Genomic DNA, 12,688 nt, shown 5'->3' with positions numbered 1-12,688 from the left:
TTTGAAATTAAGCATCTCCCTCTCACCAAAATTTGTTAGATATATAAAAAACTAGACATGTAAAGAACCCTACAATTTGAACAGCAGAAATAATAAACCTATTTTTTTTGCACCTCAAAACCTTATCACTGTTTTAAAAATACCACTCTCAATGAACTAACAAAAACAATATAATTTTTGATGTTTTACATTTACTATAATTATGTGCACTAAGTGTATTATGACTTACTAAAATATTTGCAAAATACACTTGGCTGATTATTTTGTTTGTTTTTAAGAAATTACCTGTAACTTTTGTTCCTATTACAAGTGGTAATGGAATTTCTTCTGGGAGATCTTTGAACTGTGAAAGATCTGCAACTTTCCGCTGCTGCAAAAGTCTGATTTTCTGCCTTTTCTGTTTTAATGCTGACCTCTCTTCCTCAAAGAATGCAGAGGAACACCTGTAATATCATTAGACAAAATTATATTTGAATTCATCATTGAAAATGAATCATGTGAAGGCACATCAAATAAATAGGCACAGTTTAAAAAATCAGTGAAAGAAAAAGAAAAAAAAGTCTTGTTTAATGTGTTTAGACAATCTTACTCCTCAGAATTCTCACCCTTAAAGTAAGAGTCTATTTAAAAATAATACTCAAGAATACTAGCTGTTGCATTGGGATATCTAAAGAGTACAACTTTTCAGGATTTTTTCTGCTTATAAGGATTCATCTAGGATGGTCACAACAAAGCTGAAGCTGACCCCAGTCTACTCTGGATGCCAGTTCAATGCACCTGAGGAGGGCACCCTGTGAGCCCCCTGGCTGCCTGCACTTACTGATACACAGGAGATCCCTTTCACGTGTGCTTATTAGCTCAATTAAACTAACCGAGTATGAAAGGGCACCAGACACAGTTCATAAAAGGGCACTTCTCTGTCTCATCTCCTTGCACCTGTGCACAGCACAGCTCAGTCCAAAACCTCTGTTACACAGCTGAACTGTTCTGAGGTTGATCACAGAAGAAGTTTATTTGATCTTGGACTACTGTGTAAAATCAGATCATCTATAGTTGTCCTTTTCCCCATTTTTGGGGGTAGGATTGCTCTTAAAATGCAATCTAAAAGATGGAAGGCTCACTCTCAAAGTGCTTATTTTTTATTAATTTTAATTTCTAACCTACTGAATAGGCAAGATACATAAGGGAGATAAACACAAACCACAAAGGCATTAAGGACTCAATCCCGTCTTTCATTTCTCACTAAAAAAAGTTTCTTCATTCTTGTGTCAATGAAAGGAGTAATTTTAAAAAGCTGCACAAATGCTATTCTACGTCTGCCTGACTGTAGAAAGTTATTTATCAAATAATCTGCCACCTTTGTTAATTGCTTTACTGCACTCAAATGCAGATTAAACATTTTCTGTGGAACTCATGCAGTTAAATATTGATTACTGATCAAAAAGAAGTTCTATTTTATGAAGTTATTTTAGAATGCTTGTCAACTCTGCTGCTGGTTGCCTCTACTACATTACAATTTTCTGATTTACATCCCTTCAAGATATTCCTCAGTCATCTCCAACCAGTACTAAGAAGTCAGTTCCTTTTTCCAAGTCTGGTTCTACTACTCTCCTATTATATGCTGACACAAACATTCTTAGGTTTTCTTCTGTATACCCCTCACTGGGAGAGCTCCACAAAACCCTTTCACGTTTTTCCATGATTCCTCTTCCTGGCATTGTGTACAAGAAGACTGTAAGCACTAAGCTGCCAGGATGCTGAGACCATTTTGTTTCACACTGACCAGCAGTTTCACACTCTACATGCACACATCAGTTGCCTTTTATCTTATACATGTTTTCTAAGTTATTATAAGGGGCATAGGTCACCTGTTTTCTCCTAGTGTTAACATAATGAGATCTTAGTCCTAAGTAAGACATGGGAAAAAACCATAAGAATGAACTGAAGCTGTGAGGTACTTTTGTCCAGTAATGCAGAAGTGCACTGCACTGAAGGTTCCCATATGAGGCTTTCCAACCACTATCAGCACAAAAATTACCACTCGTCTTTGTATAGCCTAGAAATTCTGTTGTAGATTGAGGCTGTAGGTGTGTGTGTCCCACTCAGAAGTTTACCACTGAAGAGCAGAATGTGTTTACCTGGAATTATGTACTATTCCAGTAGGCCTCATTAGGAATTTAAAATATCTGGAAAGGGATGTGGCAGACATAGAGAGGGATGGTGGTTGGGAGAGCTATGAAGAGCTTACTTGGATATTCTCATTTATTGATGCTACTGACTTCATATTTACTACTGGGGAGGAACAGGTGTGAAATAATGCTTGCAGTGGGCTGTGTATATCAAATTGCAAAATGCAGGTCAAAACTTTTCAACTTCATTAAGGAGAAGAATGGCTAATCACAGCAAGATCACAAAATAAGAAAAAAAAAAAAAAGAAAAAAAGAAAAAAAAAAAAGAAAAAAAAGCAATACAGACTTTGTATTAGTCCTTTTAATCATGTCCAGGATCTTGCATCAGGAACAGCAAATATCACCTGATGTTTTTTGACTTGTGTTCTCAGAAATACAAATTCAAATGCTGATACACTAACCAATGACCTTGGAAGGTCCCTACAACAACAACTACTGTTTTACTGATATCTCAGATGGTCTTAAAAACTCTCTTTCCCAAATGCTGTAACTACAGGTGTAGAAAGTATTTGCAATACATTTCTGGCTTCTGTTAAAGGAAACCTCCACCCCAATGTTCCCCAAATAAAGGTCATCCCATCTTCATGCTATCCTATGAAAAACTGAAGATGAAAACTATGGTACAGATCAAAATTGCAAACTCATTAGTTTTCTGTAAAGACTTCTTAAGAGGTTGAACATTCTTTTCTGTTTTTACCTTACTTGTGAGAATTTGAACTAACAGAGGAATCACCACCATTATGTAGTGGCAGGACAAGCAGATCTAAGCTTAATTCATATCCACTGCTATTTCACAACCCAAATTGAGTTTACACAGCATACACAAAACTATTACCTCTTCCTTTTTCTGGAGCATATCTTTCCCCACAGTCTACAGGAATCTTACAAGCTTTGCAGGCTCTCATGAAGAATACTGCTGTGCCAATCAAACATACTGTTGATGTGTGATAGGACATTTAAGGTAGCAGCAGACATAAGAAAATACTACAATATATTTAAACAAAAAAAAATAGATGACAACCATGTGCATAACTATCACAGAGACACTATTATCCTCTGCCAGGAACACTGTGGGTGCAAAATGTCTTAATTATTTTTTGTAATCCCTCATGGGGAGATATCAGTGTTGACATGGTATATAGCTTACTTCCATATGATGAGAACGGACAGAAGAAATTTCTAACAGAATGATAAAAAAAATATTTGCTCTAGAAGTAGATGAAAATTGTCTTGAAAAAGCATTTAAATGACTTACAATAATTCAAAGTCTTTTTAAACTTAGGCCAAAGACCACTCTTGAGATCTTGAAAGAGACTACCAGTAATTAAAAAAAAATATTAGTAAAGAAATTAAAAGCAAACAGGAATGCTTATTTTACGTTGCTATAAAGCAGCAACTCAAAGTTTGCATTAAGAAACCATCAGACTGTTTATGCAGTCAAATACTTTTACTTCAGAATTCAGGTAAAACAATTTCCTGCCCATGTAGACCTTTGGTTCCTTTGGCATGAGTCTCTCTTTTTAAAAAAAATAACTCTATGATAGCTGAATTGAAAGCTCCCAAATGAAACCCAAAACCACTTTCCCCATGGCTTAAAAAAATAAAAGCAAAAACCAACCTAAAGAACTCCTGAAAAACAAAAGGAAGTTTGCAACCCACCAGGTTGGATGGGGTTCTGCAATCTGATGCAGACAAGGTTCCCTGCCTAGGGCATCCTCTGACCTCAACCCCTGCTGGAATCAGAGAATCTTTAACCTTCCAACCCAAACCATTCTAAGCCCTTGAAGTTTTATGCTCCACCAGACTGCTGAATGAGGCAAGCTGATCTTTTAGAGAGGTAACCACTTTTGGCAAAAGTCAAATGAGAAGTTAATGACTTAACCTCCAAATAAACCATTTCTCTCTCAGTAGGAATCATGACAACAAAGGAAAGAAAAACTAGCTAAGTTAAGCTCAAATTACAAGAACATCCTTCCAACAGGAGCTATTTTCAAGCTGGCTCTGCTGCCTTTCCTTGACTGATTTTTACTTATGTTGTCTGCAGGTACAGAAGGTGAAATGGTCTCCATCACGCAAAATATAATCTGACTCAGTGATCTCTGAAGAAATGGATTCAGTGCCTTAGTGTTTGCATTTACAGAAATAAAAGGCTGATTAATTTATGAAACACTACTTATGCAATGACAGGGTGATCAAGTTTGGAAGGACCTCTGAAGGTTATCTCCTTCAACCCCTCCAGCAGAATCACCTCCAGGAGGCTTCCCAGGACGATATCCAGAGAGCCTCTGAGTACATCTAAGTATGAAGATTCCACCATTTCACTTGTGCCCATTTCCTCTTTTCCTGTCTCTGGATAATGCTGGAAAAACACCTGGCCCTACCTTCTCTATACCTTCCCTTCAAATATTTGTACACAAAAATGGGATCCTCCCATAGCCTTCTTCAGACTAAATGGTGTAGGTTTTGTGAAAAGGCTGACCTGAATCAGAGGGTTTAAGAATTAAAAACTCTAAATTAGAAAAAAGCCCAATGTCCTTCATTAAATTCTGGCTTCTTCTCTGCAATATGTATAATATTTTATGGGTGACTTCATCTTTTATCTGTCTTGATAGTCAATCTAGGAAAAGTCAAGGATCTATAAAATGGTTTAAAAACAATAATAAAATAAACGAGGTGAAAATGTGCACTCATTTTCCCCATGAAGAGCTAGTTATAGACAAAAAAACCCAAACAGTGAAAAATTGGCCAGTTCTTCCAGGCCAGGAAGCACTGCAGTACAGAAGATACAATACCAACTTCAACACATCCTAGCTTGGACACCCAGTTATCAGGAGTGGGAAGAGAACATTTCAAGCATAGGCTCATGAGAACTATATGGACACATGCAATTAAGGAATAGGGTGTGTGGGGGAGAGAGATGCTCAGAGAACATCTCAATAAAATGAGTTTTACTACTCTTAAGATATTGTTTTGTTCTACTATGTGAATGCAAATTTTTTTAAAAGGAACAATTCCAGTAATATCAAAACTACATGTAAGTAATGGCTGAAAGAAAGAAAAAATTACCTCCGTGGTTTTCCCATCAATCGCCTGATTTTCCCCCATTCTACCCTTGTCAATTTTCTGGTTTTCAAAGTTGGAAAAGATTCTTTCAGGCATATACAGAAATCATTATCTCCTTCAAATAGCGGCCTGTTGAAACATAATTAGTCCTATGTTAACCACAGTAAGTAAACTTTTGTCACAAGAGCCCAAAAAAACATCCATCATCAGAAACACATTAAAAAAAATTACTGTAAGTTAGTCACATGAACAAGATACTCCTATTCAAAGAACAATTTAATTCAGCCAAAAACATCATCAGGAAGTTTCCAGGACTACTGTTGTTTGATTCTCACTATCACTGACATTTAAAAATGCTCCGTTCTCTAGTTACTACAGAGAAATACACGTAATTCATCCTGCTCTCTAACGTATACAAAGGCACCAAAGGAAACTTCAGCAGAGTCAGCTCAGTGTCAAGAGGATACTGCAACACACTGAAGGAAAACAGAGAGTGAAATATTGAGAATAAAAGGAAGGACAATGTGGCACTGAGAAACAGACAGAAAGTACCTTTTTTCATCAATTTATTCACCTGTAACTCAGGCTCTCAACAGAGGTTTCCAAAATACAGGAAATTGAACCAACTCATCATTCTCTACAGCTGTACAGGTGAGACTTTCATTGTATCATCCCATGACTCCATGGTGAAACACAGGATCAGTATGAAAGAAGTGACAGTTCAGAGAACAGACCTGCACTGTTCAGGAATTTCTCTCTGATGCTATGACCCATCTCTATCTCTGTTTTATGACTGCCTTTTTCTTTGTAGTACCACATCCTTCTTAGGTGGAGGAGACAAGGGAGCAGCAACAGATATGCCCATCTAATAGAAGGTTAATCATAAAAGACTATGTGCAACTGAAATAGAACCCCGCTGGTGAGAACAAAATGATAACTACATCCTAGAAAGCTGCTTTTCTCCACTCTTTGCAGGGCACTGGGATTTGGAGAGGAATATACCCAAGCACAGAACAAAGAGGACCTTGGAAGCAACACTGCTTTCAACTGAGTGTCTAGGGTGGCAGGAGAGAGGAAAGGTGCACAGATATAAGGAGACTCAGGCAAGCGTGGAAGAGAATAGTTTTACAGTAGGAGGATCTGCAGCTGTGGCATTAAGTGAAAGGGAAAACAAAAAAGAATGAGCAATGAGGCTCAGGAAACAGACACAAGAGTATACAACAGTATAATTTTATCCATATTTACTATTGCTAACATAAGATATCTATATAAAGAATAACTATTCAGCTTGGGGTTTTTGGTTTGTTGTTTTTTGGGTTTTTTTGAGAGAGATAATCTGTATTTGACTGTTCTTAACACTTGTCCTTAAGCAGGCAAACTCTAAACCTACAGCATCCACAAGACTGGAAGCTCTGGAAAATGGTGTAAGCAAGTTACAGGGCCTGCTTCTCAGGGCCTGTGATCACTGTAGTAGTAAGCAGCAGTTCAGAAGTCTCTGCATGCCCAAAATCAATGGGACTTCACAGAAAACAGTCCACTGCAGTAGTATACAGAGAATCCAACTGGAACAGTTTCAAAAACGTAATAACCACAGTTGTAGAAATAAAAATATTTCAAAAACTTACAGGAGACATGGCATTTTATTTGATTATTTCAATTTTGGATGCAATAATTTGATTAAAATATTTGGAGACTTGTACAGTGAGCCATACATACTTTATCTGTTGATAGTTCTATGATTCAAACTTTTTTAAGCTTCTCATTAAGCCTGGATCATATGACTCTGAACAAGATATATCAAAGTTTTCCTTCCAAAGATATGCAGTCTCTTAGCAAAGTATGTTGTACTATCTTAACATGGTCCTATCTTATGAGTATAACAAGCTGTATTTGATTTTCAAGGCAAAGTTTTGGCAGAGGGGGGCTGCAGGGGTAGCTTCTTAAAGAAGCTGCTGGAAGCTCCTCCCATATCCCACAAAACCAACGCCAGTTGGCTCCAAGGTGGAACAACCCTTGGCCAAGGCTGAACCAACTGGTGATGGTGATTGTGCCTCTGAAGTAACAGTTAGGAAGGGGAAAAAAAATCCTGTGCAATTGCAGCAGGACAGAGATGTAAGATCTGAGAGAAAGAGCTCTGCAGACACCAAGCCAAGGTCAGAGAAGGAGGTGCTCCAGCCACCAGAGCAGATTCCTCTGCAGACCATGGTGAAGCAGCTGTGCCTCTGCATCCCATGGAGAGACCCATGTTGGTGCAGGTGGATGCCCAAAGGAGGCTGTGAACCCATGGGAAGCCCCTGCTAGAGCAGACTCCTGGCAGGACTGTGGACTCATGGAGAAGAGCCCATACTGGAGCAAGTTTCCTGCCAGGACTTGTGACCCCATGGGGGACCCACACTGGAGCAGTCTATTCCTGAAGAAGAGCATCTCATGGAAGGGGTCCACACTGGAGCAGTTTGTAAAGAACTGCAGCCTGCATGAAGGACTCATGTTGGAGAACTTTGTAAAGGACTGGCTCCCATGGGAATGGGAGGATTCCTCCAGTGGAAGAAGGAGCAGCAGAGACAGACAAGAGGTGATGAACTGATCACAACCCTCATTCCCTGTCCCCCTGCGCTTATGTGGGGTTGGACATAGAGAAGAGAGAACTGGAAATAAAGCTCAGGAAGAAGAGAGGTGTTTTTAGGATTTGGTTTTACTTCTTATTATCCTACTTTGATTTGATTGGTATAAATTAAATTAATTTCCCAAAGTTGAGTCTGTTCTGCCCATGACAGTAAGTGGTGTGGTCTCTCCCTGTGCTTGTCTCAGCCTTTGACCCTCTTGTTAGATTTTCTCACCTGTGTCCATCTAAAGAGTGATAGAACAGTTTTGATGAGCACCTGGTCTAGCCAAGGAGAACCCACCACACCTGCATACATGGATAACTATCAAAAAGGATTTCAGAATTACCTGCTAAACTCAAATTCTAGTCTACTGATAGACCTAAAGTTTCGTAGACAATTATTTAAGAATAAACTAACAGTTTTTGGTCTGTTGTAAAAATCATTATTAAAGATGTTACATATTAAAATTACTCCTAGAAATAAGTAGGGTTGGGGTTTTTTATTTTGTTCATTTTTTTTTTTCAAGTAAGGGAAGAACCATGAAAAGACTACTTCTTTCAAAGGAATTAAATCCTAGAGATGATGAATTTAAAACTAACTAAAATGGACATGAAATTTTTCCACTTCTGATGAATATATGCCAAAATGTTTCTCTGTTGCTATGACTGCCTTTTCAGTTAAAGAAAAAAAGCTGCAGCAATTGTGATTAAAATAGGAAGGAAAAACAGTAATTATTTTGTTTGTACATTCTGGAAAATAATGCTTGTTAACTCTGAAGCCATTCTTCAGAATATTAAATACTTGTGTTGCATCTATTAGTCAAACAGTATAGATTTTAAGATTCCATTCATCAAAAATGTTTTTAATATTTTAGAAATTAAACAGTTTTTTTTAAACAATTCACACCACTGTGCTAGTGGCATTAAGAGAACAAGTGCCAAAGACTCTGAGGAACAAACTGCAGAAACAGTCTAGGAAATACATTAGGAGACCCAAGAAAGATGCTGATATCTGGACAAGAGCTGAACAGTCACAGCCTGAAGCTCTGTCAGTGATCACAATAAAAATAGGATCATCAGCAAAAATATTTAATACCAACATTTACACCTTTTAGGAAAGCAGCACTTTATGAAGAAGCAATATCCTTTCTATCTCCTCTGTATAACACAGATGCAATGGTTCAGAAAAGTCTAAGTGTTCTGATACCTTCATGTTTCAGATGCTAAAAGCATTGTGAATAAAACCTGGTAGAGGCAGAGGTCATAAAAAGAAAATTATATCCATGAAGGAAGGCTTTCCATAGAAGACTTTCTAAAGTTGGTAGTTACAAAGAGCACATACATTGCTCATTAGAAAAAAGAAAAACACCCACCACCACCAAACAAAATAGTTTTCAGTAACTAGTAATTTTACAAATAAATTGGAGTACCTAACTAATATATATATATAGCTATTAAGCTCAATTTCAGAAAATTACTTGTTTCTATACTAATAAGAGATAATTATAAAACCAGACGTACTTATCTATATTTGAATAGAACCACTCATATATGCACCACTTGTGAGCTTTGGGCAGCTTGAGCAGGTTACGAAGCCGCAAACCAATCTTCTGTGATACTTTCTTTTCTGGTGTGGACATTGTTGTACTAAACTTCTATGTAGTAAAAAAAAAAAGAAACAGTTAAACAGAATCTAATAATTTTCAGTATTCAAATAAATCAGATATTCCTGGATAAAAGTCTGCAATATTGTTTCATGGCAATGTTTTTCTTGAAGATCTATAACAACTCTTACTGCATTATATCAGCAATGCAATCAAACAGAACAGAGAGCAAATTTTAACAGGATCAATACCATTATCTCCAGACAAAGCTCTTTTAACAGAAACGTTTTCCAGCACTGAAAACTGCATTATTGGTAACAACAGCATGGCAGTAAAATACATACAGACTTCAAAACTCTGGGGCCCCACTGACTGTCTCAGGTGAGTATAACCAGTGTTGCAGCTCAGATGCCAGAAACAGCACCTGCCTGATTTGCACTAGAGCTTCTACTTTTGCTCACTCTTCTTAAGCTGAGGATGAAGCTAGGACAGGAATATAACATAACCAATGCTTTGAACACAGTATCTGCTTAGAAAATTGCAAGAGAAATGAGCAATCAAGTTTTAACTACATTTGAAAGCTATTTGATAAATCACAGAGAAGACACTGTCTTAGACTGCTTGCATAATAGATAGACCTGTGTTTAAACAAGACCATAAAAAAAATTAATTCTGTGATTTTCCAAGGATGGCTGTCTTAGCTGACAGAAAAAAAAAACCCAAAATCTTTTCTGCAAAAAATAACAGCTTTTTGAGGCTATAGATTTGACTGGGTCTCCATCAATTGTTATCCCTCCCAAACATTCAAAGTATTTTGGACTTTAGTGGCAGCAATAATAGGATAAAGCATGCGGTAGGCAACTTGTTGGCTGCTGCTGCACTTGATACAGGTCCCCTTTCTCCCACTGGAACTCCAGGAAATGAAACCTGGTGGGACAGCAAGATCTGTGAACTACAACAGCTGCAGTCCCTCACAAATATTTATCTGGTAATCACTGGACCTCCAGAATGAGACATTTAAGCACAAAACAACTGGGTTTAGAACATTACCAAGTCCTTCTACTCTTAAGGAATTACGGTAATGAAGAGAAATGTCATGATTCTCACCTCTGGCAGAACAGACCCAGCTAAATGAGAAGTGCCAAGCTTTTCACATCAGACATTGCACAGCACAGCTCAGAAGACAAACCAGAGCAGTATTCAAATAGTACTTTTTCAGTGAGGTAAATTCAGCCTCATAAAGTGATGGAACAGAGAGGTGATGTGGATGACAAAGGTACTACAGAGCCAATTCACTGAGACTAAGAGGTGCTTCCCTTTCTATCATAGCAAATAAAGGCTGACAAATTAGAGCTGCTTTTTTGAACTGTATCAAGGAGTGGACAATTAAGTGGGAGATGGAAAAACAACCTCTTTGAACTGAGGACTTTAGCATTACAGGATCAAGAAGGTAAAGCTGGCCACAAACACAGTTAGGCTACAAATCTAGAGCAAGTCCCTAACTTGCTGGGATACATTAAATTCTATAGCAGCCTTCTCAATTATGTAACCAGTGCAAGAATTTGGCAGTTTTAAACAGAAGCTGAATAAATTTATGCCGACTACAGGAGATGAGTTTCTGCAGAAGCATGATGGACAGTTAGTCTGGAATGCTTTCTGGCTCTGTGTGTTCAAGTCCAAGATCACAAAGAGCAGGTACTCCCATAAACAATCTGAGGAAACCAGTTGTATGAAAGAAATATATTAATCTCTTTTGAATTGTGGCTAACATTTAGCAACTGTTTTCTTCACAAGAAGATTCATAAACCAAAAATGCAACTTGAAAAGAAAATATATTCTAATTTTTAATTTAAAGAGATAGGCTTGGTCCCCTTTCTGGTAAAAGTATCTCCATACATATATGTAGGTACCTGTGGAACCATTGCAACCTTCTGATTTCTTTTGGGTGACCTTGTGTTTATTTGTCTGTCATCTTCTTCACTGAAGAGTCGGCTCCGTTTTGAATTTCTGAAGGGCTGTATGGAACAAAAATAAAGAATTACAAGTAAGAAACCTGATTTGTCTGTTCATTCACAGAATTCACAGTAAGAGAAATTAAATGCCTCTTCTCTTGTCACCTGTTGGTTTTCAGGCACACAGTACACAATAAAGAGTGCCTCCTAGCACTTAAGAGATCTAAGAACTAAGAGAAGGAGTTCAAGATTCCAGGCTTTTCCAGTGCTAACTATAACCATTACTATACTGCTGGCCCAATTTCACAGAAGTATTTAGAGCCTAACTCCCACTTGTTTCCATTAGAGTTAGGTGTCTAAACACTTGTGTATCTTAGCTTGCCTTGGTTATAAGTAGTACATCTGTTAAACAATTTGTTTTGAATTTTTGGATCAAAAAAAAGGTTTATTCAAATACTGTAATTTTTTTATGTTCTCAGCTACACAGAATTTTAGCAAAAAATTTGTAGTAAAGCGATGTGTGTTTGTTGGTTTTTTACTCACTGAAAGTATCTACATAGCAAAATGCTAAGAAGATTGAATCTGAAGAAACTAAATCTTGAATAAGTTATGTGACAATCTCAGAAAAAAGAACTTAGAATTTATGCTAAATGAAATTTACTTGTGTACTGCTATAGCCCAGAAAGAATTAGAAGGCTGACTGAAAACAAGAAATGATATTTCAAGTGTGTCATGAAAAAAATTTATTTAGTTATTCCTCAACATCTGACCCTATAACAAAAGACTCCTGCTTTCACTGAGAACAAAAGAGCAACCTATGACTGGCTGTTAGCACTGAGGGGAAGCAGCTTTTCCTTTTCCTTCCATGAAGATTCTGTGGCCCACCACAAGACACAGACAAACTAAATCAACACAGTTAAATAAAACTTCATTAACAAGCATTTGCACTTTAGAAAGAAATTTAACACACTTGTGTCTGGTTCACTGCTTGAAAAGAGATATTTTCTATTATATTAATCAGTGGTAACTAAAATTCTGTCTGTTCCATGCCATCTGAATGTGGGGCTTTTAACAGGAAATGTGCCTCCCTTACTCTAATTATATATATATTTTATAAAAAGAACTACATTTAAGTAGTATTTAAGTATTCAAGTAACAGAAGTGCTCTGTATGTGCTAGACACCTAAGCATATGCAGCACACAGAAGAAAACATTAATTCCTGGTAGATATTACAAACCAGGAAAGACACACACTGGACAGAGGAATTATATACTGAC

The 12,688-nt window shown here is 37.3% G+C and overlaps 1 protein-coding gene across 1 annotated transcript in view; it reads right to left on the bottom strand.

Annotated features, from left to right (window-relative positions):
- Nucleotides 1–12,688, bottom strand: part of LIN9 (lin-9 DREAM MuvB core complex component) — a 49,393-nt gene that overhangs the window by 24,393 nt on the left and 12,312 nt on the right. The window contains exons 4-7 of the mRNA XM_015622913.2: nucleotides 11,369–11,473; nucleotides 9,376–9,509; nucleotides 5,256–5,381; nucleotides 286–443 (exon numbers count right to left, since the gene is read on the bottom strand). Coding sequence (XP_015478399.1) covers nucleotides 286–443; nucleotides 5,256–5,381; nucleotides 9,376–9,509; nucleotides 11,369–11,473 — 523 coding nt within the window. The remainder of the gene's footprint in view (nucleotides 1–285; nucleotides 444–5,255; nucleotides 5,382–9,375; nucleotides 9,510–11,368; nucleotides 11,474–12,688) is intronic.

The sequence above is a fragment of the Parus major genome, chromosome 3 (genome assembly GCF_001522545.3).
Source record: "Parus major isolate Abel chromosome 3, Parus_major1.1, whole genome shotgun sequence".
Lineage (NCBI taxonomy): Eukaryota > Metazoa > Chordata > Aves > Passeriformes > Paridae > Parus > Parus major.
This window is presented reverse-complemented; position numbering and strand designations above follow the sequence as displayed.